Below are 22755 nucleotides of genomic sequence, written 5' to 3' on the forward strand. Positions count from 1 at the left end.
CAGCTGGGCTGAGCCGTTCTGCTACAGCCATGGGAGACTCGCTTCTTGTACCTGGAGGGAGAGCGGGAAGGAGCTGGGTTTTCGAGGTTTGGGGTAAAAGACATCACCTTTCTCTAGTGCACCCCTGCACGCCGAGTACCGAAGGCGCTGGGTACAGCCACGGGAAGGATCTGATGCCTCGATCGTGGCCTCCTGCCTTTAACTTCCGTCCGAAGAAGGAAAACACAACAGCGGCGCGTTATCGCCGCCCCCGGGGCATTCCTCGGCCCTGCCGCCGGCTGAGCCCCTCGTGAACGGCGCTTTCCCCGCACACGCTGCGGCCGGAGGAGCGTGAAAGGCCGAGCCGGGTGAAAGGGAGAAACCCCGACCTGCCCCGGGCTCGGCGCTTCCCGCGGGCTCTGCGGGGCTCCGCTGTTCACTTGGGGCCGCCCCACGGGGCCCGCCCCGCCCGCCGGCCGGCCCCCGCTCCCTGCGCCCCTCCCCTCGCTGCCTCCTCCCCTCCTGGCAGCGCCGGGTGACTAATTTCTGTCATATGACTGTGACACCGAATGGAGCGGGGCGGGCGGAACTAGCCGCGGCGAAGGGACGGCGCTGCGCGGAGCCCAGCGCCTCGGCGGCGGGGGCAGCGGCAGCGCCCCAAAATGCCGCCCACCCTCTTCCAGAAGCTCTTCAACAAGAAGCACGGCCTGATCTCCCCGGCCAGGGACGCCCGCGACGACTGTGTCTTCAGGTAACCGGGACGGGGTCGCGCTCCTCCCATGCCCCAAACTTCTGCTCCGAGTTCCTCGCTCCCTCCGTAGCCCGGAGGACGCGAGGGCTGGCAGACCCTTCCCTGCCCCATCGGCAGCTCCTCGGCGACGCGTCCCGTTCCCCCCAGCCCCGGGGGATCCCTTCCCCGTCCTCCCCGGGAGCCCCGGGGCCGCCCCGGCCGGGCCCCTCCGGCGGGCGCGGGGCAGGAGCCCCCCGGGACCGCCACGTCGGGGCCGCTGCGGTGCCTCCGCTCGGCTGCCTCCGCACCGGGGCCGCCGCTCCCAGCGCCGGGCCGTGCCTCGCCCCCGGCCCGCAGCTGCCTCCCCTTCCCCGGCGTGTGTGAGGCCCCGCACCCCGCGGGCCCCTCCGGGGATGCTGCGGGCCGGAGGAGGGCGACAGGCGGGCGGGTCCCCAGGGAGCAGCCCCAGGAACGGGGAGAAAACGTGAAGTTTTGGCGAAGAGAGGAGTGGGGCTTGTAGCGAAATTCGTCATGCTCTGACCGCAGCAGCAGCAGCCCTGGAGCGGCCGAGCGGGGCCAAGCTCAGCGCGGGGAGCAGGGCAGGGGCCCCAGGGCAGCCCGAGGGGCCGGGGGGGCTCGCACGGCCCGGGCCGGAGCCTGTGGGGCCGGGGCGGGCAGAGGCTGCGTTCGGGGGCTCTGCGGGGCCTGGGGCTCGCCCGGGGCTTCCGCGGGCTGGTTTGCTTGGAAACAGGTACCTTTTGTGCTGTTCCACGCGTGGAAAATGGTCAGGCTCGAAAGCGATGCCGTGTCTGCATCCTGGCAAAGAGAGAACCTTCGCTATCGTTTCAAAGTGCGGTTTGCCACCTAGATGGAAATAAAATCTGCTTCATTAGTAAGAGTTACGGGCTTCTTAAAGCATTTGTAACAGTGTGGTGAAGCTCTCTCCCACTCGCTGCCTTGAAATTTACTGCCTACGAATGATCAGCCCTTGGGTTGCTCTGTAAAGGGACATCTCTGACTGACAGACTTAATTTTCTGTGGTGGGATACCCCTTTGAGCTGCAGTATTTAGCAGTTTAGATGGATAACAGTGTATCTGCAGTTATTTAAGCACAAGGGTTTTCAAAAAATACTGATTGGACTGTATGAGTCCTCAAGGAGTCAAGACACGCTGGACATTATCTGGAGCTCACACAACTTTTTAAGACACTGATCCGTAGCTGCTTTCACACCTCTCTGATATTCACTGTGGAGTGAATCCTTTTTTAAAATTATTTTTTCTAAGAAACAGAATGTTTTAATGATGTCACTGTCATTTTATTTTCCAAATCATCTTAATACTGGACCAGAGCCCTTGGTGGGGAAGGGAAGGGGTACTAGGACTGCTCTGTATCCTTGTCATGCCTATTGCCCTGCCTTTAGTGATAGGCTTGTCTAGAGACTGGTGGCTCAGGCAACAGCTGCAGGGCAGACCTGGGGCAGAAATGTGGGAATCACACCCGTGTTGAAAGGACTAGAGTGAGTACTTGGCAAGGTCTGTGCTTTCCTCGTCACCTGTATCATTCTGTGCCAAACTGGGTCTGAAACTGATAGTGCTGTTTCACTTTGTGATAAGAATTGTCAGCTGGTAACTGGTGAATTTGCAGCTGGGTTTTTTTTGGTGGACCCACAGGTATAATTTGCAGGGATAGGCTGATGAGGCTCTGGGGAGGATGGGAGATCCAGGTCTGACTTAGGAGAGCCAAGTAGTATTTTTGAAGATTAATACAGGTGCTCTCTAGGCACATTACCTGATGGCTGCTTTCATTTTCCAAACCAGGCTAAGTTTATAGCTAAGATCACAACTTGATAGGATTATCAGTTCCTGGCAAAACTTTCAGATAATACACAAAATAAGGACTGATATTTTTGACACCTGAGTCTTTGGAGACTGAAAATAAGCACTTTAGAGTTAGACTGTTGCTGGTTCCAGTGAACCTGAATGCAACAGCCTCATCAATTCCACTGGAGCAAGGTGATGTTTTATGGATTGATACATTATATCTGTTTACAGTCTAAATAACAGAGCATTTCCTAAATATTCTGAGTGCTGTTATTTCTGTCTGTCTTCACTTTGAAAAACAGGTCTCTTATTGAGAAGACTGTGTAGAGCAACCATAAAAATGCATAAATTCTCTTACTATGTTTTGTGAATACTATGTGCTTGGAGAGAAGAGCCCAATTACTCTGGCAATGACATTACTATAGCAGAACATTTAAGGATGATTTTGCCACTCATTTTTTTTTTACTATCAATATATTTTATGTTTTCATCAGGCTTATTGTGAAAATTCACCAGGTTTATTTATCTGACCTTACACTGTTTCAAAAATAAAACAATACTTTTCAGGGGAAACATTTTGTTTAGTTGTTGATTTGTTTGTGGTGGGCTTTAATTTTTTTTTTTTAATTTCCTGCCAAGAATCTCTCTCTGTGCTGTGGGTGTGTGAAATTTTGTGAGCCTAAGTATAGTCAAACTCTGTAAAACCCTTTGGGACTAGGTGCTGGAGAAGTTTAGAGTTAAGAAGTTTAGTAATGGGAAGAGTAAGTTAGCAATTATAAAATATTTGCTGAGGTGCCAGTTTGCCATTTATAATATTTTTAATATATATATATTTATATATGCAGTTTATTTACAGAAGAAACTTTAGGAAATCACAGTAGATCCACTGCTTGTTAGTTTGTTAGCTCATCCATTTAATTCAGGGTGAGTGACAGGCTTGGCCCTTAGACTGAAATCTCTTGCTACAGCTTGACATTCACATGGTGAGCAAGAATATTCAAATTTTAGTGGTAAAATCTGTTTACAAGAAACACAGAAACACCTGCAAGTATTCTAGGAGGGAAAAGTAAAGCCCTTATATTCCAAGATGTAAAGTACCTGCTGTCTACTGCAAATAATACTCATGTGAGTGGATTTTCCCTGAGGGTAATTCTTACTATAAATAGGATCTCTTTGCCATATTGTAGCATCTGGCACAGACTGCTGCTGGTGACAGGAGAGCTCAGCCCAGGCTTGGGCTGTTACAGTTATTAGGAAAATAAAATTTCAGGTAAGCTGTTTTCTAGAATTTTATAATCAAAGCATCCCTGTTGTAAAAATACATAAAGGTGTTCACATCAGCTGTAAGCTGTATGTATCTAAAATGGAGATACACTTTGAAATAGTAAATAAATAACTCTGTTCCAGTAAGATGGAAATAATCTTACAAAGACTTCCTTAAACTAAGCAGAAGCAGCCGTGCATTTCTGCTGTATATTATATGGGCACACAAAACATTCTACTGCACAGTTGCATTACTGACTGCTACAGATAGTGACTTTCAGCTGCTGTGTCTTTCCTGGCTTTCCAGGGATCCACTTCAGCCCTCTGGAGAAAAGGAAGCTGGTAAGTCACTGAAAACTCAACCAGCTTTTTGTTCTTCAAGATGGGCTCAGTAAATTACCAAGAGGGCTGAGGCTTTGTATCCTTGTCAGGATGTGTGGGCAGTGTTTCCAATGGTAAATACAGCTGCAAGGGCTGCAGCAGGGTTTCTGCAGGAGAGAGGGTTGGAATCCTGATGGGACCTGGGGAGCTGTTAGAATGTGGCAGAGGGAGAGGGATTGTCTTGTAACACTGAACTGTGGGATGTGTTGGGGCTCCATGTAGGAGGAAACTCAGTGGGGATTTTTTCCATCTCATGTATGAAGTTCAAATACTTGTTCCCTTCTGTCTCTAGACAACCTGCCTGCCTAGCTGGAGGATAGAGGAATTATTAATCAGGAATTCTTTTTACACTACAGCTCAATAAAAACTTCAGTGTCTCTTTTTTAATTTTAATCTAGGGAACTCTAAAGAACCATCTCACCCTGAGGGGCATTCCACTGATGTTTGCAAACTCTGTTTTGCTCTTGTTAAAGCACCTGTTGTAGAGGTACAGCTGTGTGGTGATTGTTCAAGCTTGACAGAACCCCTTCCAGTTTTAGGTCTTACCAATGATGTGGGGTATCTTTGGGGCACATTCTTCCTTTAGGGCTTTGCTTTGGTTATCTGGGTATTTTTGAGAATGAGTGCTGTTTTTCAAGCTGGGAGATACAGGAATAAATCATTTTAAATGTTCTTTATGATAGAGAAAGCCATTTTTGGTTGTCCCAGACGTGGGCTTTCTTGAGGTCTTCAAGTAATATGTGCTGCTCTTTATTGAGAGCAGAGTTTGCCAGGTTCCTGAGATAGGACTGGCCTCAGGCTGACTGCAAAGTAGTATTTCCTGAAATCTGTCTAGGCAAGCATTCCCCATCAGCCCAGACTCTTTCTGTTCTCTGTGGCAGTGACTTTAAATGGTATCCTGAGATTTGTTTCCTTTCACATAATTTTTGGCAGTGGCATTCATCAAGGGAATTACAATAAACCTAGAGTTGTAAATGGGTAGCTTGATACAAAGATGCTTCATGAGCCAGTTCTTCTGCAGAGCTATTGTTCTTGCACAGTAAAAATGGTACGTGCTTTCTTACAAAAGCATAATTGCTTCTTGAACCAGAGGCTAATTTCTTGGAAAAAAGTGCAAAGAGACTCAGAGAGATTTATTAATGTGTAGCCAGGGACTACTTCAGCTTTTTAAAATGAAGCCTGGAGTACAGTGAAGGAGGAACATGAAAGTTGTCTTTACATTGGTATTTCCAGTCAAAAGTTTTACCCAGAGTACTTTTTTCTCAGGAGCAGGTAGCTTTGTGTACAGCTTGGCTGAGCCCAGGAAAGCAGATCTCTTGCCAAATTGTGTCAGTTCTTGGGAGCAATGCAGCCAGCAAATTCCTGATCCTAGTACTTCTGCACAGGGCTTTTTAAAGTTGTTCCTCAGCAGTGCATCAGGCCAGCCTGACCAAAACCTGTTGTTAATGAAACAGCATGTTTTGATGTTTGTTCATTTTTGGCATTCTGCGGGGTTTTTTGTCAATATTTGTAAAACTCCTGGAATTTCACCACCTCAAAGTCTTTGTTCCAAAAGAGCACTAGCTGGACCTCATTTTGTAATAGGTCCAGCTTTTTATCTTTTCCAGTTATCTGATGAATTTAAAAAGCTTTTGTGCCATAATTTTAAAGGCTACTCGAATTCTTAAACATCTCAAATGTTACTGTGCTTTTATTGAGCTAATTTCTGCCCTTTAATGTCCTTATAAGTTTTGCTTTTTTATAAAAATCCATCTCTTCTGTAATCTCTGGAAGAGTATGGTTTTGGCTTTTTGGTTGCATTCATTAGCTTGAGTGCACCAAGTTTTAATAAATACTTCACTTTGATTTATGCACAGTTTTCTCTATGCTGTGTTGGCTTGTGTTTTGAAATATATTGCTGTTTTCTAAAGTACTTCTTTTTGCCAAAATCTGTTTTGCATTTCCTGTCATGTAAGTTTTTATGTACCTTCCAGTGCTTAAAGTCAATTTTCATCTTGGAAACAGACATACAAACAACAAGATTCCACTGAGCACCTCCAGAGCTTGGAGATAGTTTTGTTAGTTTCTCCTGAAAGGGCCACTCTCCAAGCCTTCCTTGTCACCATTCTCTAGGTCTCCCAGTGCTTCTCCAGGTCGGAATGTGATGCTCCTGAAACACCGAGCATGTCCTTGAAAATTAGGTGCTAACTCTGAATAAAGCAATGCTGCAAGCTGGGTCTGTACAGTGACTGAAGGATCTGATAATCAGAGGGTTGGCAGTCCATCCAGTGATTATTTACTTATATCATCACCAGATCTGAAGGAATTAACTTGGATTGATATTCCCAGCATGCTAGGTGCATGTGAGTGCAGAGAAAAATTAAATCATTTGAAACCTGTTGGGGTGCTTGTGTCTGCCTGGCTTTGTGCCTTGGAAAGTTTTTCCCTGCCCTGGTGGGACCTCTGCTTAGTCCTTGCTTCACCTTGGCTTCTTCCCATCACCAGTGGAATGGGGAACATGAACGGTGGAGTGAAAAAGCTCTCTGCTCATTTTTTCTCTCATTTGTTACAAGGAGGCAAAGCTCATTACAAAATGAGCTAACAGGTGAAGGGTCACCCTTACTGCCTTTCCTCCTGGCATGTCCTGTGGTGGCTGGGAGCTCGTGGTGTCTTGAGCATTTGGCATCACGAGGCTGCCCTGCCCTCCTGGCCGTCACGAGGTCAGCCCTGTCAGCGCGCGCTCGGCTTCCTCCCAGCCTGCGGCGTCGCTTCCTCCCTGTGGGATGGCCTGGGCTGTCTGGGGATAGCTGCAGTCTCCTGCCTTGCTGAGCAGCCCTTGGAACGCTCACTTTCTTGGTTCCCCTTCCTGCATTTCAACTCCTTCCTCTAAATTAGAAATCTTTTTCAGGAGAGCTTGGGGTGGGTGAATCATGTACATATAGATATACTTGACTGGAAGTGCTTCACACTTGGGTTACACTGGCAAGTGTTGTAAGAAAGTGTTTCTACAGACCCTTGGGTTCTGTTTCTTCCCTGCTCCTACTCCAGTTGAGGTCATGAGGCATGAGGATGTACCAAGAGCATGGGGTGTATGTACCTGCTTGTGTGTTGTGATGTCTTCTCCTTTTCTGAAACAATTCCACCATTTGTTTTCAGGTGACTGAGGATGTGTTTACGTGTCTCATGTTCCAAACCTTGCTGACTTGGGATGATCAGCTTATCTGGTTGACTGATAGATTGTCCTTGTATTTTCAAAGGGCTTTATCCCTTGCTCTGTGTATGCTGTGTAATGCTTCGAGTTAGCGTATGCTCATGGTGACAGCTTGGATGAATCCGAGCTTCTGTTCTGGAATAAACTGGACCAGTGTGACTTGGAGCCTGCAACTTGTTTTGTAATTTTGGCTGAATGCTCTAGGTGACCACTTCAGCAGTGTGTTTTACAAGTGGAAACTAGTGCATGCAGTGGTTTCATGCTCAGTGGTTGTGTTCCCTCCCAGTGCTACATCTGGAGCTGGATGTCTGCAGGATCACATGTTTGTGAGTAACGTTAGGAAAAATGCAAAGCTCAGTTGCAGCAGCGAATCCACAGTGTGGTTGTGCTGGCCTTCCAGAATCAGCCAAGAACAGAATTTGTCTCTGAGGACTTGAAACAGTTCGCATTTGTGGTATTAGATAGAGAACCTTAATCTGAAATATCTGCTGGAAAAAAAAAGTTATGCCCATTAAAAACAGGAAATAATTTTATTAATCAGTAATTGGTTAGCTAATGCACGGGCTGCTCCACCTTACAGTGAGTAGTAGCAGAATTCATACATGGGAAATGTTCAAATATGGGAAATATATTTGCACAAAATTCATGTGATTCTTTTGTGCCTAAGGAATGTGACCATAGCACTATGTTCAATCATTAATTTCTAACAATACCTGCCCAATACACACAATACAATTATGTTCTGCTTCATAGACATGTGAGTGGTTATTATGTAGTTTTTGTATTGAAAAGGATTTATTTATTTTTACAACAATGCATGGTTAACAATGTTGCTTAGTGCTCAGCCGAAGCTTTTACTTGTTGATTCTGCACATTTGCGTAAACAATATTTTCTTCTCTGAAACTGATAGCTTCTGGAGGTACTATTATTCAGAACACAATGCATTGGAGAGAAACTTGTTCAAACACGTGAATTGCAGCATGAACTACATATAGAGTATTAACAGTGCATGTATGTGAGATGTATCTGCAAGTAAAATGTGCTTGTAATAAAGTTTTTTTTTTTCTTTTCTAATTTCATAGCTCTTACCAAGCAATTAAGCCTTTGGACTTAAACAGTTTGACTGTATGTAAAAACTTTTTATATTTAACAGTCTTGTCTGATGCTTTTGTGTTGATAATCAGGGTATCTCCCAGCTCTTGTATATTATCTGTCTTTGGAACTCTGGCCTTGAAGGAACCCATTTGTACAGGTGGGGGATTCTGCAGTGGTGCCAGTGTCAGCAGCAGCAATCCTGGCTGTAGGTACCCCTGCCCACATCAACAGACCCCCCAACAGTGCCACTGTGGTTGGCTGTACCCAAATGTGGATCTGCAACAGCCCCTGCTGACAGCAGTGAGCTTCAGGCATGGGAGTGATCCATCACACAGCACTGATCCTTCTCTGTTTCTCCAGGATCATTCCACAACATCCCCTAGTTATTTTTGTCTAAAATGACTAAAATACATCACAGAAACAGTCACGTTTCCTTTACTCTGGGCACTGATCATGCCCTGCACATTCATGGTGTTTCATGCCCCTCCAGATTTCTATGTGCCTCACTCTAAGCGCCTTCAAATGTTTTTTTCCCTTGCTCCAGCAAAAATGTCAGCAAAACATAAAATTTGTAATAGTACCAGAAACCTTCTACTCTTTCAGTTTCTGTGATATATAGAGCTGGGAAGAAAGAGGAGCCAAATTACAGTTCTCTTCCATCTGTTTTAGTTGATAAATGAAGAAACTTTGAATGCAGTTCAGCCCTGACTTTGGATCCTGGCCTTGTGCCTGTTTAAGCCAGAGCAGTATCTTCACCACAGTTCCTGTGTCATTTCCCACTCAAAGAGAGAGAAGGTAAATTGCTTGAGCATTGCCCAAAGGAACTGTTACTATATGCCTTCTTATTTTGTTTTATTTTAGCCTCAGGAGCTGTGGAAATGGTGGCTCACACATTGCAGTGCTTCGCCTTGCACTCCCCTCAGTAATTTCTAAACCTTTTGATTGATTTCTGCCGTGTCTGGTGGAGAATGTGAGAACAGAAGTTTGAGTGAGCTGAGTTTCTCTAACTTCAGTGAAAATGCTGTGGGTGCTGTTGGGTGGCTCCTGCCTCCCATGAGGACCTGTGCAGCTCTGAGCTGGCTGCACTTTGGCCATTCCAGTTTCCAGAAGCTGTGTCCTGGGCACAGCCAGAGGATGGGCATGTTGGAGGAGGACAGTGGTCATGTGGCTCCATAGTTTGCAGGGAACAGCTGTAGTGTGACCTCAAGAAAGGCCAGCTCTGGACTACTGTGAATACCAGAATATCAAAACCTCTGTTAGCTAAATTATTTTGTTTTCTGATGAGTACTAAAGCACACACTGCCTGCTACATACCCAGGTTTCTCTTGTCTCATGCATGTCCAGGGTTAAAATCAGGCCTCCCAAGCCTGTGTGCTCAGCACTTAGTTTGTCATTTTGTCATGTTTGTGGATAATTATGGAAGACTCCAGTTGGGCAGAAGGAAGCACATCATGTGTGAGCAGTTCATGGGAAATGAATGAGATTCTTGTCGAGTATTTCTGCACTCTCCTCGCACTGCCCCTGTGAAGCCTTACCTAGAAAATGTTCCTGCCATTTGGAGAGTTAGCTGAATGGTTTGTTTACTCCTTTTCGTGAAACTTGATACCAGAAATTTGTAGTGAAAAACTGTGTTAGTTCAGGTGTTAATGAAGAATGGGTGCAGATGATAAGCTGTGTGGTTGGGTGTGCAGGGAACAGGCTGTGAAACTTGGGGGGAGTGTGTGCTCCTTCTCAGAAGCTTGTTCTGGTTGAATGACATTATCTGAACATCTGAGAAGCTGCTAGGGAAGAAGTCTGCCAGAATTTTCTTGTTCCTACAGGAAAAATAACAGTATTACCCCTTAAGACAGAGTTAAAGAAATGCCTCAAATGTCAGGACAGTGAATTGGCTTACAGTACTAACTGTGTTTCTATTTAAAGGCAGCCCAAACTGACATAGAACTTAAATAGTCAGACAGAAAAAAGTGGTTGGTTTTTTCAGTACCTAAACGTATTTCAGCTGCTGTGAGTTACTGGAAATTACACTACTTGCTCAGTAGAAAAGGAAATTGTTCTACTGACAGCATGGAGTACTAGGAAGCTCTGAAAAGGAGCATGATGGTTTCTTAACTGGGTATATTTACTAGTCATACAAGAGATGCTAATCATGAACTGCTGACCTCTTTTTTTTTTTTTTTTCCAAAACAGACATAACAAAAAAAGTGTCAAAGTAAAAAAAAAAATCAAAGCAACTTTAATTCTTTGAGACTATAACAGAATTTTATCTTTGTATAAATAAATAGTTATCAAACTTTTTTCAGATAAGCAAAAATATCACTTTGTAATAAGACTAATTTATTTTCCTTTCTTTAAATTTAGTAGGGCTTTTTTTCCCCATAGTATCTTTTCTGCAGTTATCAGCAAATTCATTATTTTGGTTAGCCTGAATATGTAGCTACTTTAAAATGTGTCATCAAATTTTCAATTGAAGCATGCTCAGAAACTGCTAGGTAGCTTATGTTTGTGTGCTGTGTAAGGCTTTTTCTCACATTAGGATCAGAAGATAAGACACCAGGTATTGTGGGTGTTTGTGTTTTTGTTTGGGATTTTGTTGGGTTTTTCCTCACCTGGGTTTAGTATATTAAATTTAAATACTGGTCTTTTCTCTTAGTAGCTAGCAGGACAAATCAGCTGAATTGCATTCAGGAGGTGACATCAGTCTATGCCCACACTGGAGAAAAAACCCATGCAAGATAATGTAAGATTCAGTGATGGCAATTGTTCTCATCTGTATGGATAGAGAAGATGGAGGAGAAGAAAATATAGAGGAAACGGGGAATTTGACAAGAAATTGTTTTTTATATAAAAATTAAAATGAAGAGAAACTTAAACTTTAAAGCAAATACCAAATGGCCCAGTTCTATGAAGTCCTGAGCATCCTCACTAGGGTTTGAAGGCTTTCAGTGCCAAAGCCTTGAGCTTTGCTGAAGGGTATTCATGCTGGGAGAAAAGAGACCACAAGAGCAGGAAAGACCTCACTGTTAGATCTGTGTCATGTAGGTATATATTTGTCTGTGTCAGACAAAACACACATATCTGTATATTTGAAAATACACCCAGGTGCCTTCATTTGCTACCATGGCTCTGAGTGTGTGAGCATGTGTTTCAACTGAGAGTAATCAGGATAGCACAAAGCAGAAACCTGCCTGCCTTGCTCAGCTGCTGTCTGTGAGAGAAGGACTCTGGTGTTTCCCCCAGCAATGTGACAGGTAAATTCATGACCTGTGTGCTCTGTGTAGACAAGCCTAAATTGCTGTATTGTAGCACATCCTTTGCTTCCTGGATCAGAACCATGATGGTAAGATTTTTGAGTTTTTGGGGGCTGATAGATGCTGTATAAATAAAAGCATTTGGAGTTGTCCTGTGTGCAGAAGGTTACAAATATACATGTGCAAGTGCAGCTGGAAGCAGTTGTATGATGCTGCTGTGATTACATATATACAATTTACAGGATATAGTGGTTTTGTGGGCATGGTGGTATTTGACCAAAGGTTGGACTTGATGATCTTGGAGGACTTTTCCAACCTTAGTGATACTGTGATTCATTTTACTTAGGATTTTTTGTTCCTTCTGGTGTTCTCCCTCATTGCCACTGTCCCTGTTTGGTGCTCTGCTTTGGGAGCTTGTATTTACTCACATGCACTCATACACAGAAGAAGAAGAGAATTAAAGCCCATCTTGCTTTCCCTTCTATTCTTCTGCTCTCTTCTTAGTGTCTTCTGAGGCCTGCAGTGCTGCCTCCCCTCTCTGAAGGGTTCCCCTGGGTGCTGTGCTGTCCCTTCCTCCTCTGCCACAAGCAGTGGCGTGCATCCTGTTTGGGGTTACTGTTGTGTCACATCAAGTGATGTGCATGAGCAGGAAAAGGGGAAAGGAAAACAAAAAGCAAAGGGACCACAATAAAACAACCCAGTCCAACATGTCCTGGTGGCATTGACAGCTATTGCTGTCCAGCATGAGAACCTTTCTTTCCTCTTGGTGCAGTGGAACAAATAGCTTTGTGTGTTGCTGTGGCTGGTTCACAGCAGGTTACCTGCAGCACTAGGCTTCTTTGGGTTCCACATTTTAAGATGCTCATGTGGGCAGACTGAAATCTGCTGGCAAGCTGTGGTGGCTGGGAGTGTCTGGAATTATGTTTGCATCAATTTGGTTACTACTAGCAGAGAGGGGTTTATTGAACATACACTAAATATACATATATATCTTGATTAAGTACAGCCTCTCCCAGTAGAACAACGTAGATTTTATCAAGTGATTCTGTTGATTCTGTCAGGCAGAGCTGGTTTGGACTGCGTGTTCCAGCTCAGCTCTGTGATAAGGAAGGTGTGTGTTTGGAGTGAGTTTCAGTGCTGATACCCAGGGAGGGCATGTTGAGCTGAACCTGCAGTTTTCTTTATCACAAACAGATTTTGGCAGTAAGAAAAGCTCTGAGGCATGTAAGGGCTATGTTCAGCTGACGCTCGAAGCTGCCATGTATCTGTCATGTGGGGTTCTCAGTAATACTTGACCAGTTCAGTCTTTCTGCTGTGGAAAATCCCTCTAGATGGATAGTTGTATTGGAGAGCTTGGGCAATGGCCAGTCCTACCCTGTATTTTCCATTCCTACCATTCTTGGAAACCCAAAACCGTGAGCATGTAGTGAGACTTAGAACACTGAAGGGGATGGCAGAAAGCCTGAGGGAGCAGAGCTCCTTGCAGCAGTGAGCAAAGCACAATGGAGCAAACCCAGTCGAGCACTTTGTTAAGCTTGGTTTAAAGGCTGAGTGGGCCATAGCTGATAGCTAAGGTATTTTTACATGTTCTTCTGCTTTGGGGAACCAAAGCATTTAGGACCTCACAGTTAAGGTGCATTTGCTTGAAGGTGCCAGGCTGCCAATCAGAATATTCTGATAGTCTGTATCTTCTTTTCCAATATGAATGAAGTTGTGGCTTGTTCAAGCATCTGATTTTTATTTGTCCTCATGTCCTTATGAGTTACATAAAAGTGAAGTCAACCAATGTCTTTAGTGTCTGCTCTATATAAATCTACCTGAAATAGTTTCAGGTCACCTTTACATGCTTAATTTGGAAAACAGTTGAGCAGCATGACTCTTGCCTTGGAGAATTAAGCAGTCTAGGCTCCTCACAGTAGTCTTGGGGCCCTGGCAATATCTGCACAAATCAAGATCTCATCCCTTCTGCAGGTTAAGTAGGGGCCTGTTTGACTCGTAGAGCCAGTAAGGGAGGGATGTTCAGTGCATGGGTTGGAGCCAAGTTAGAAAAGTCTTCCCTCCTGAAAAGCAGCTGTAGGATAGATCCAGTTCACCTAAATATTCAGTAGTGTTATTTGGCAGATCTATGAAATCATTCCTAATTGTTTCTGGTTCAGAGCTTGGCAATAGTTTTGAAATGCAATGTACTTGACATTTAGGGGTTTTGAGGGTTAACTAAAGAGATGGGTTAAAGTCTTCTGGGCTTATGGCAGCAGGTAACCACTCTGTGTGCAGAAAGATTGCAGAATTGGGCCACATCAGACACTTGAAGGTGTTGGAGGATGCTTAGAAGGCCGGTGACCAACACTCATGTCAGGCAGTCGTTGATTCCTGGGGAGTATCTATCATTAGGACTTGTGGGATGTTGATATTAATGAGCATCACATACAGATAGGGCAGCCTGGGATTTCATTCCATAGATATGAATTTCTTATACTTGTTTGTATAATCATCTTCTGTCTTTAGTTTGCAGTTGTTCCTGTGTAACTGAGATGGGGTTTTGGTGAAAGCTCATCAGCTTCAGGGGCAATAGGGCTGAGCCAGCACTGTGCTTAGGCATGTGCTCTGAGTCTGGAAGTAGTTTGACTGCTCCCAATGAACCCACTGATGTGATTAGCACTAGGCATGTGTTTTAAATAAGTTGTAAAATCTACACAAATGAGGAGGGTGAGACTACAAGCACACAGTGTTTAAAATCAAAGGTTTAGGGGGTTGTATTCTTCAGGAAAAAAGCTTTTGGCATTTAATGCATTTTAGGGACATACTGAGCTTAAATGTCACCTGCATTGGAAAAATGATCCTCATCTATTAATTTTGTGTGACTGTCCTGATAAATGACCTGGTAACATAGCAAGCTGAAGTCCACTGTAGTCCTCTACAGCCCCAGGCTTTGGGCTGAGAGCAGCATCTTGGGATTATCCCTATGTCAAACCTTGTTAGAACTGAGTACGTATAAATAATTGTCCGCCAGCTTTTCCTATTACAACCATATACACAGTTTGTGAAATTGGTTTACCATGTCCTGAAAATTTCTTTGATATTTTTAAAGCCTGTTGCTATGGGAACCAGACCCCATAACAGAAAAGCTCTTTGGTGCTAAGGAAGCCAAGAAATTCACTTAACAACAGGAATAAAGCCACGGAAAAATAGCTTGTATTCTTTTTCCAAAAGCAAACGAACAAACCCCAGAAGAAACCCTGATATCCTGAAGCAGCTTGGACCTGGATTAACAGATGGAAGGGGACACTCTGCTCTCAGGGCTTCAGAGCCTGCCCAGGGAGCTCACCCTGTGGACACTTGCACTGGTCTGGCTCTTACAGGCAAGAATAATCAGGGAATCCACAAGCATCTTTCTCTGAAATAACTCATATGTCTTTTATGTCTTTTATGTCTTTTTTTACTTTTTTTTTCTCAATATGGAAAGGTTGAAATGATGTGATGGATTGGTTTATGGGCAAGAAAACACAAGTTTTGCTTCTCAGAACTGGATGTCCCCTTTGTGCTTTGCTAATACAGAAACTGGCAGAACAGGCATTACTTTGACGTTGGGGCTTGCAGCCCTGTTTCCTTGTGTCTCATGACTGAGTGAATCAACACCTAATTAAAGTCACATGAGGGACAGAGTAAAATGCTGTTCAGGCACTGATCCCTGTGAATCTTTGGAGAATAACTACTTACCTCTGTCTTCCTCTTCCAAGCAACCCTGAACAGCTGTGGCTCTGCTTTTTTTCTTTTTCCTTTTTTTTCCCCGAGAAAAGAATAGCATGTAGATCTCCTCTAAAGCAATGCTGCTTATGCAGATAAATGAGATCTGGGGTAGGGGGAAGGAAGACCAGGGAGTTCTCAACATAATCTTGAGGAATTGGAATGATTTGAGTTTGTGCTAGGGATGATTTAGCTGAAGCCTGAAAGTGTAGTCCTTGTGCATTTAACACTCCTGGAAATTTAACTGAGAATGTGAACGCTGGGCAAGGAAGTTGGCAGTGATCTGTGGGCTTTCTTGGTATTTTTAATATTAGCTGTAATTTTACCACTTGTGGCTCGTTATGAAGGTCCACAACAATTGCTTTCCATCTCTGAGTGACAAATACTTGTGTGGAGATTTATTAGGCTCTCAATTATCACTCGGTCACAAGCACAGCCACCTTAATCAATTACAGAACCGTGGCTTACTGCCAAGGAATGCTCCAAGCCCCATGCTGCCTTGCCTGTGCTGGATGACTTTCACCACCAAGGCCATATTTTTTCCCCTTATAAAACTCACAAAACAAGTATTGCAGGATGTTTTAATCAGCAGAAGCAGATGTCTCCCTGCGCCCTGACACAGCAGAGGCTCGTGGGTCGCTGCAGGGCTGTGCAGCAGGTGCAGTGGCTGCAGCCAGAGGTTTGGTGGCTGTCATGTGCTGGCACTGGAGGTACCAGTGGTTTGGGCACTCCATGGAGTGGCATCTCCAGGCTGGAGGTATCTGGCTGCCTGCAGCCAAGCCAGGGGGTTTCAAGGTGGAAAAACCAGGCTCTGGGCAGATGCCCTGGCAGGGACCCACTATATCCTGGCACCCTTGGCACAGCATCACCCACCCTGGTACAGCTCACAGGTTAAAAAGCGTGACATTAAAAAATTGGAGTTGTTTACATTCTAGTCTTTTAGCCTTTAAAAATGTATTTATTTTTAGATGTATCTGTCTGATTAAGAAAAAGCTTATTTAGATGTGTTTGCTTGTTGCAAGAATCAGCTGACATGTCAGGCATAGATAGAGCACACTGGCAGTTCAGTTATGCACCTTGCAGCTTTTCTTTTAATGTCTCCTGAAATAATATATTAAAAATCTCAGTTTTCAGCAGTGCAAAAAGAATAAAACTGCCATAGTCCTTATAGTTTCTGAGAAGTACTTGAAAATAAAATCCTTAAAGACACTCTAAGCTGAAGTTAAATACAGGGAATTCAATATTTGTCTATTAAAAAATTGAAAATGTTAGGCGTATTGAGCCAAAGTACCCTTATTCCTTCAGGATTTTTTCAAGGGTTTATTATTATTATTATTATTATTATTATTATTATTATTATTATTATTATTATTATTATTATTATTATTATTATTATTATTAATATTAGTGTTGATAACAATAGTGGAGCCTTAGTGATTTCTCTAAGATGTCTTCATTTTCATGACAGGAGAGGACTTGCAGTCAACCTCGACTCTCATTTGTCTTTTCTCCTCATTGTCTCATCTATTAATATTCACAGTTTCCAAAATAAAAAGCAGCAGTTCACCATTAAGTTCTGTAAGCAAACTTTGCAGTTGATAAATCTGAGCTTGTGAGCTTGATTTTGTTTTGTCAAGTTAGTTTTGTGTGTGGATTTAAGGATTGTTGAACCTCTCGTGACATCTCCAGAACTGCGCAGCGTAAAGGAGGGAACACAGACTGCCCCCCATAACCCTGCTCTGCTGCATTACATAATTCTGGGTGATTTAGGAGAGTCTTTATTTCCAACAGCTATGCTATTTCCAACTATGTTCATCAAAAGCAATTTGTATTGGAACTTTTTTTCTCCCCAACTTTTCATGAAGCGCACACAACAACACTGAGCTATTTACACTTCATTTTTACTAGCTACAGCAGAAGAGTCTGCTCTGCACACCCGAGTGTGCACAATAAAATAACTGTTTGGCAGGAGGAAAATGCCCTGTTGTCTTGCAGTACCAGTTGGTATTATGGAGGTTTGTTCAGTGTCTTATAGTAGATTGCAACTGGAAATGTGATACAAAATGAACACAAATGTTTCAGTAGCTTAACCATGCATCAGATTTTTACTTTGATAGTTATTTTTATTTTCAGCATTTTTATCATGACGTGAAAAATTACAGCAGTGGATAGTCAATCTGCTGAGGTCTCCATGTTCTTAAAAGAGAGATAATTGTTTCACGTCGTACCCTCCAAGAATGCTCATAGGCAGATTTGTAGTTGCTGATGCTCCTTTACAATGCTGGTAGAGTCAGTTTATTCCAGTCATGAGACCTTGTGCTGGTAGTGAGAATCCTGTGTATGGAGAGTTTATAAACTTGTTTATTTTTTTTTTTCATCTCATATCAAAAGCACTTTTTTTCAGCATTTAACAATCTGTTTTCCTTTAAAGAGTAGAGGGCCCAAGTTTTGAAACTCCTGAGGGCTGTTTGCAATGATCTTTCTCATCATTTGGGCTCTTTCTGACCTTTGGCTGGGCTTACGTTTGTGTGTGCAGGTTTGAGTATGCTCCAAGTATATATGGAAGGCTCATGCTTTAACATCTCCACTCTTCCTCTCCAGCAGTGAGAATTTTTTTTTTTTTGGAGGGATACAAAAAGCACATTTGTTTAGAAGTCTAGCTCAGTGGTAATCCTAGTGAGACAAGTATTTTGTAGAGAAATGGTATCCAAGTATTTCTAGGCAGATTTCAAATAAAATCCTAATTGGTTTTCTCTCTTTTCGTCGAGTGTGGCTTCCAGCTCCTACCTTCGTGCATTACTAAGCAATAAATATTTCTTGGCTCGCTCACTGGCTCTTTGTTGTGTGCGTTTACAACATGTGTGAGGGAAGCCTTCCTTTAGAAGAAAGACTGAAAAAACTTGTTAAGGCAGTGAGGACCAAAAATTAATTATTTCATTACTCTTTAGCCTGTGGTTGGAGCAAACTCTGTTGTCTGCTTCGTTTAAAATCAGATTATTTATACCCAAAAGGTGCATATGAGCCTTTGCATTAGTTTTAGGTGTTTTCAGAAATGCCTTTGGCTAGAGTGAAGAGAGTGGTTATTTTTGGTGCTGTTTGGTTTTGTCTGAGTGTTTCAGAACATGCCCCAGCCCCAGTTGGGCATGGGGGTCTGCAGAGGGGACCATTGGGCTCTGGGCTGCTGGATGTAGTTGAACACCATCACCCTCATCATTCCCATCTGCAGCTGGGTGGGTGTCCATGGATACTGAAATATCTCCCTGGCAGGTGGTGGGCTATCACAGGAGATTTTGATAGCTTCATTTTTTTGGACTTGAGTGTTTTTCTGAAGCAGGGTAATATTACAGCTTTGTTTTTCAAGCTCAAATTTTAGACACACAAAAAAAGGAAAGACTTCACCCTTTCAAAGAGAGGGCTGGATATACACCTAGAGAAGAGGATGGTGCATATCTCATGTTAAAGATGCTCCAGTGTTTTCTTGGATATGGGAGTGGTGACAGTGTGTATAAACAAACATTGAATATCTGAATTCCTTCCTCAAGCAATAAATATTCACTGATCTGGCTAAAGCACTGTTTACTCTCTGTACAATTTGAGTCTGTCTCTATTTGCAGAGAAATTCCTTCCAGTATTTTTCCTGGTCAGTTGTTGGATGGAGGCTGGGTCAGCTTTCAAAGCACTTCTTTTGATACGCCTCAGGTTACCCTGAGGTAAAATGGAAACCTTAGATGTTACTCCTGTAAATAAATGTTTACATAATATGAGGCACTTCTCAGCATTGCATGTCTAAGAAAAAAGGTCACTTTTGACATCAGTAACCTTTAGTGAGTGGTGCCTTTCCACACAGGTAAAGGAAGTTACTATGCACTGCACATTCCTTCACTAGATCAAGAAGGTAGCTAGGAGTGGTTACTGTTTTTGTCTCCTAAAGCTTAGCATTTTAAGCTGTAAAGGCAAGATTTGGGCTTAAGGCATGGGTCCTGTTACCAGCACATGCCCAGTTTTGCTCATGTGAGTAATTCCATTGAATTGCCTGGCACTCATATATGAAAAGCCAAGTCTGTAATATATGTGTTTGTGGCATCAGGGCCACAACACATCAGTTCTTCATTTCTAAATGAGAAACTTCCTGTGAAGCATGGTAACAAAAGATAATGGTTTTGTCTCTCTTTAGTTTTGCTGCTTTTGTGTCAAAACACTTGTCCAGCATCAAACATAAAACTATTACCATCCTATAAAAGAGCAACAAAACAATTGCAGTGGTGAGGGATTAAGGATTTCTCCCTGAACTTAACCATGAGATGTGTTGCAGAACAGGGAGCTTTGTGTTCTGCTTTGGAATCCATTCCAGAGGACAAGCAACATCTGTCTTCTTGGGATTATATGATCTTTGAACCAAAGTCCATGAACAGGTGCACCAGTTCACCCACTCTGTGATGCAGTGGAACAGGAGATCCTGATGATAAATCTATTTTTGCTGCTTATGTATTTAAAATATTGGCAAAACTTGTAGGTTTTCAGACACTGAGGGGAAAAAATAAAGTAAGAACTATTATGCTGTTGCCTTCTGCCTTCGTGTATTACTTGAGTTTTATCCAAAGATCATAAAGAATTAATAGTATGAGTGATTAGCCCCACCTATCACAAGACTAGATGGCTTTTAATGTATGTGCATTGCATTTTTGAACGCCCAATTCCTTCTTCACTTCCCCGTCTATCTGTCTCGTTCCTCCCCCACGGTTTAGCGATAAAGTTTGTTAAATAGCTCTTTGCTATTTAATGTTTGTTAGAACGCGCTTTGCTGTTGCGATGTCTGGGTACCCTTCCTCGCATGACCCGGAGCACAATTTAGGAAAGCTTGTTTACAGCCAGCCGACTTGCTCGGTTTTTCTTTCAGTCCATTATTTTGGGTATTTAATGTTTTCCCCGTCTGTGGCCATCCAATTGTGTTGCACATGCCCGTTTCTCGCCCTGTAATATTAATGAGCCCTCGCTGAGCGCACAGAGCGCTCTTTGTTCGGAGCGGCGGGGCAGCGGCAGCGGGCGGGATGCGGGAGTCGCGCCGCAGAGGCAGCGGCGAGCGGGGGCGGCCGGGGGCTCCTCGTTCCCCTTCCCGCCGAGCCCCTGCCCGCAGCAGCGCTCGAAGGGCGCCGTGCAGGGAGGGCTGGCGGCCGCAGGTGGCCCGCGGTGACAGCCGTGTCACATGATGGCTGTCAGCGCGGGCTCGGCCGGCCTGCGCCGGGAGCATCCCGCCGCCGCCGCTGCCGGGAGCGTGCGGGCCGGGGGCGCCGCCTGCCCGGAGGCCGCCGTGCCGCGCCCTCCGCTCCTCGCCGGGCGGGCTGAGTGCCCGGCGGGGCCCGGGGCTCGGCCGTGACACGGAGCCGGGAGCGCCGATAGATGGATGGCGCTGATGGCACTGACAGGTCCGGGCCGGCGCTGCCAGGACAGCGCTTGGCTTCCCTCTGAATTGCGCTGATCTCCTCTGCAGCAAGCCCTGGAAGAGACGGAGGAGCGGAGAAGACGGGCGCTCCTTCCTCGATCAGAAACCCCAGGCGGTGCAGAATTGTGGGGCAGGATTTGGGTTATGAAACTGCGGGGCAGCGCAAACGCAGGCGGGTGCAAACCCCGACACTGCTGTCCTTAAGGTGGTTTCTGTGCTCCTGTTGCTAGGATTAAGGCTTTGCGTTGCAGCATGGAGAGTCTTTTGTTTGAGTTAAATTCAGACCTCTTGATATGTCACCTGACAGTCTTGTGGTTTTGGATGAATATGGCTCATTGCTATTATTAACCTGAGTTGGCAGCCAGGCACAACAGGAGTTTACAGGGATTTTCAAAAGTGGAGCTGCTCGGGGGACAAAGATGCTTCCCAGGTATGGTCACTGCACAGTTCTTGAGATAATTTTAATTATTCGAAAGCTTATTATTTTCCCTGTGATGAAAATACTTATTTTCCAGAGATGTTAATCTTCTAGAGACTTATTTTTTTATTATTCTTACTATAATTTTATGCTAAAGGATGTGACTTTTTTTGCCTGAATTGATTCTATCTTGTAACTTTGCAAAGGGAAGTGCAGTCTACTTGAATAATGTAATTTTGTTCAGTGCTAGTGAATTTAACTGAAGGAGCTGTGTCTCATTTGTGTGTGGTTTTAATTAAAAGATATTTCAAGAGAGCATGAAACTTGTGTGTGTATGTGCATATATTTTGCATGTATACATGTACCTAAATCAGCTAAAACCTGAACAGGTACTTTTTGAAATGGCATAAGTGAAGTAGTCCCAAAAATATTTTATGGAATTATTAACAGTGATGGTAAATTCTGCAAGGTATGTGAATTGCGAAATTATTCAACATATTACACAAAATATTCTTGACAAAATCTTCCTGCCAATTTATTTTCAGTATAACACCCCAGATTATGATTACTGTGTTGACTAGGCTGCACCTAACCTGTCAGTGTTATGTCTTTTTGCTTGTGGAAAAGGATCTGGCTGTGGCTCTGGCTCTAGACTTTAGAGTATAAATTAGGTATCTTAATGAGAGTCAAGTGACTCTCATTAGAAGGGAGAAAAAATGAAAACAAACTAAAGTCAGCTTTATATACAGATAAAGAATTGGACAGAGCCAAGGAACTTGGCAGGCAGTTGAAGTTCAGGTCCAAGTTTGTTATACCTGTGAAATACCTGGCTGATGTACTTTGTTCCTGGTGTACAATATGTACTTAGTATAAGCAGTACAAGTTTCCTGGAGCTCAAGAAGTGCATCTATTCCAGGTGAGGATTGCTAAGCTGGTAAATAATGAGACTGACTTAGAAATGGAGCAGGGAGCTGACACAGTGCTGCAGTGCCTGTGGACGTGTCACCCTCTATCAAGAGATTAAAAGCAGGGGGCTTGGATTTATTTTTTTGTGTTTTAAAGAAACGTTATTTCCATGGTATAAACCTGAAACATGTCACCATTGCAAGCAGTCAAGGGTGCTTGTCCCTGAGATGATCCACCATCTGTCTGTCCTTCCGTGCTACCCAGAACCCAGGTCCTGTGACTTGTGTGGAAGCCCAGCTGAGGTCACGGAGGCAGAGGGCAGAGTCCCCCGGGGCGCTGGGTGAGCTCCTTCGCAATCCAGCGCCGAGGGCTCCCTGCTGCCCTGGCCGAGGCACCAACGCTGCTGTTCTGGGCAGAATCAGCAAGTGCTCTCCACCACAGTCACACAGCCCTGACATGACCTCAGCTCTTGTAAAGACAAATGTCTTGCAACATTTTTTCTAAGTATAGGCCCTGTAGTTTCTCTACTTTAGGGAACT

At 44.1% G+C, this 22755-nt stretch overlaps 1 protein-coding gene across 1 annotated transcript in view; it reads left to right on the forward strand.

Annotated features, from left to right (window-relative positions):
* Positions 1-556: 556 nt before the first annotated feature.
* FNIP1 (folliculin interacting protein 1) overlaps positions 557-22755 on the forward strand; it is a 64827-nt gene continuing 42628 nt past the window's right edge. The window contains 1 exon segment of the mRNA XM_036391503.2: positions 557-730. Coding sequence (XP_036247396.1) covers positions 642-730 — 89 coding nt within the window. The 5' untranslated portion in view covers positions 557-641.

Source organism: Molothrus ater, chromosome 15, assembly GCF_012460135.2.
Source record: "Molothrus ater isolate BHLD 08-10-18 breed brown headed cowbird chromosome 15, BPBGC_Mater_1.1, whole genome shotgun sequence".
NCBI classification, from domain to species: Eukaryota; Metazoa; Chordata; class Aves; order Passeriformes; family Icteridae; genus Molothrus; species Molothrus ater.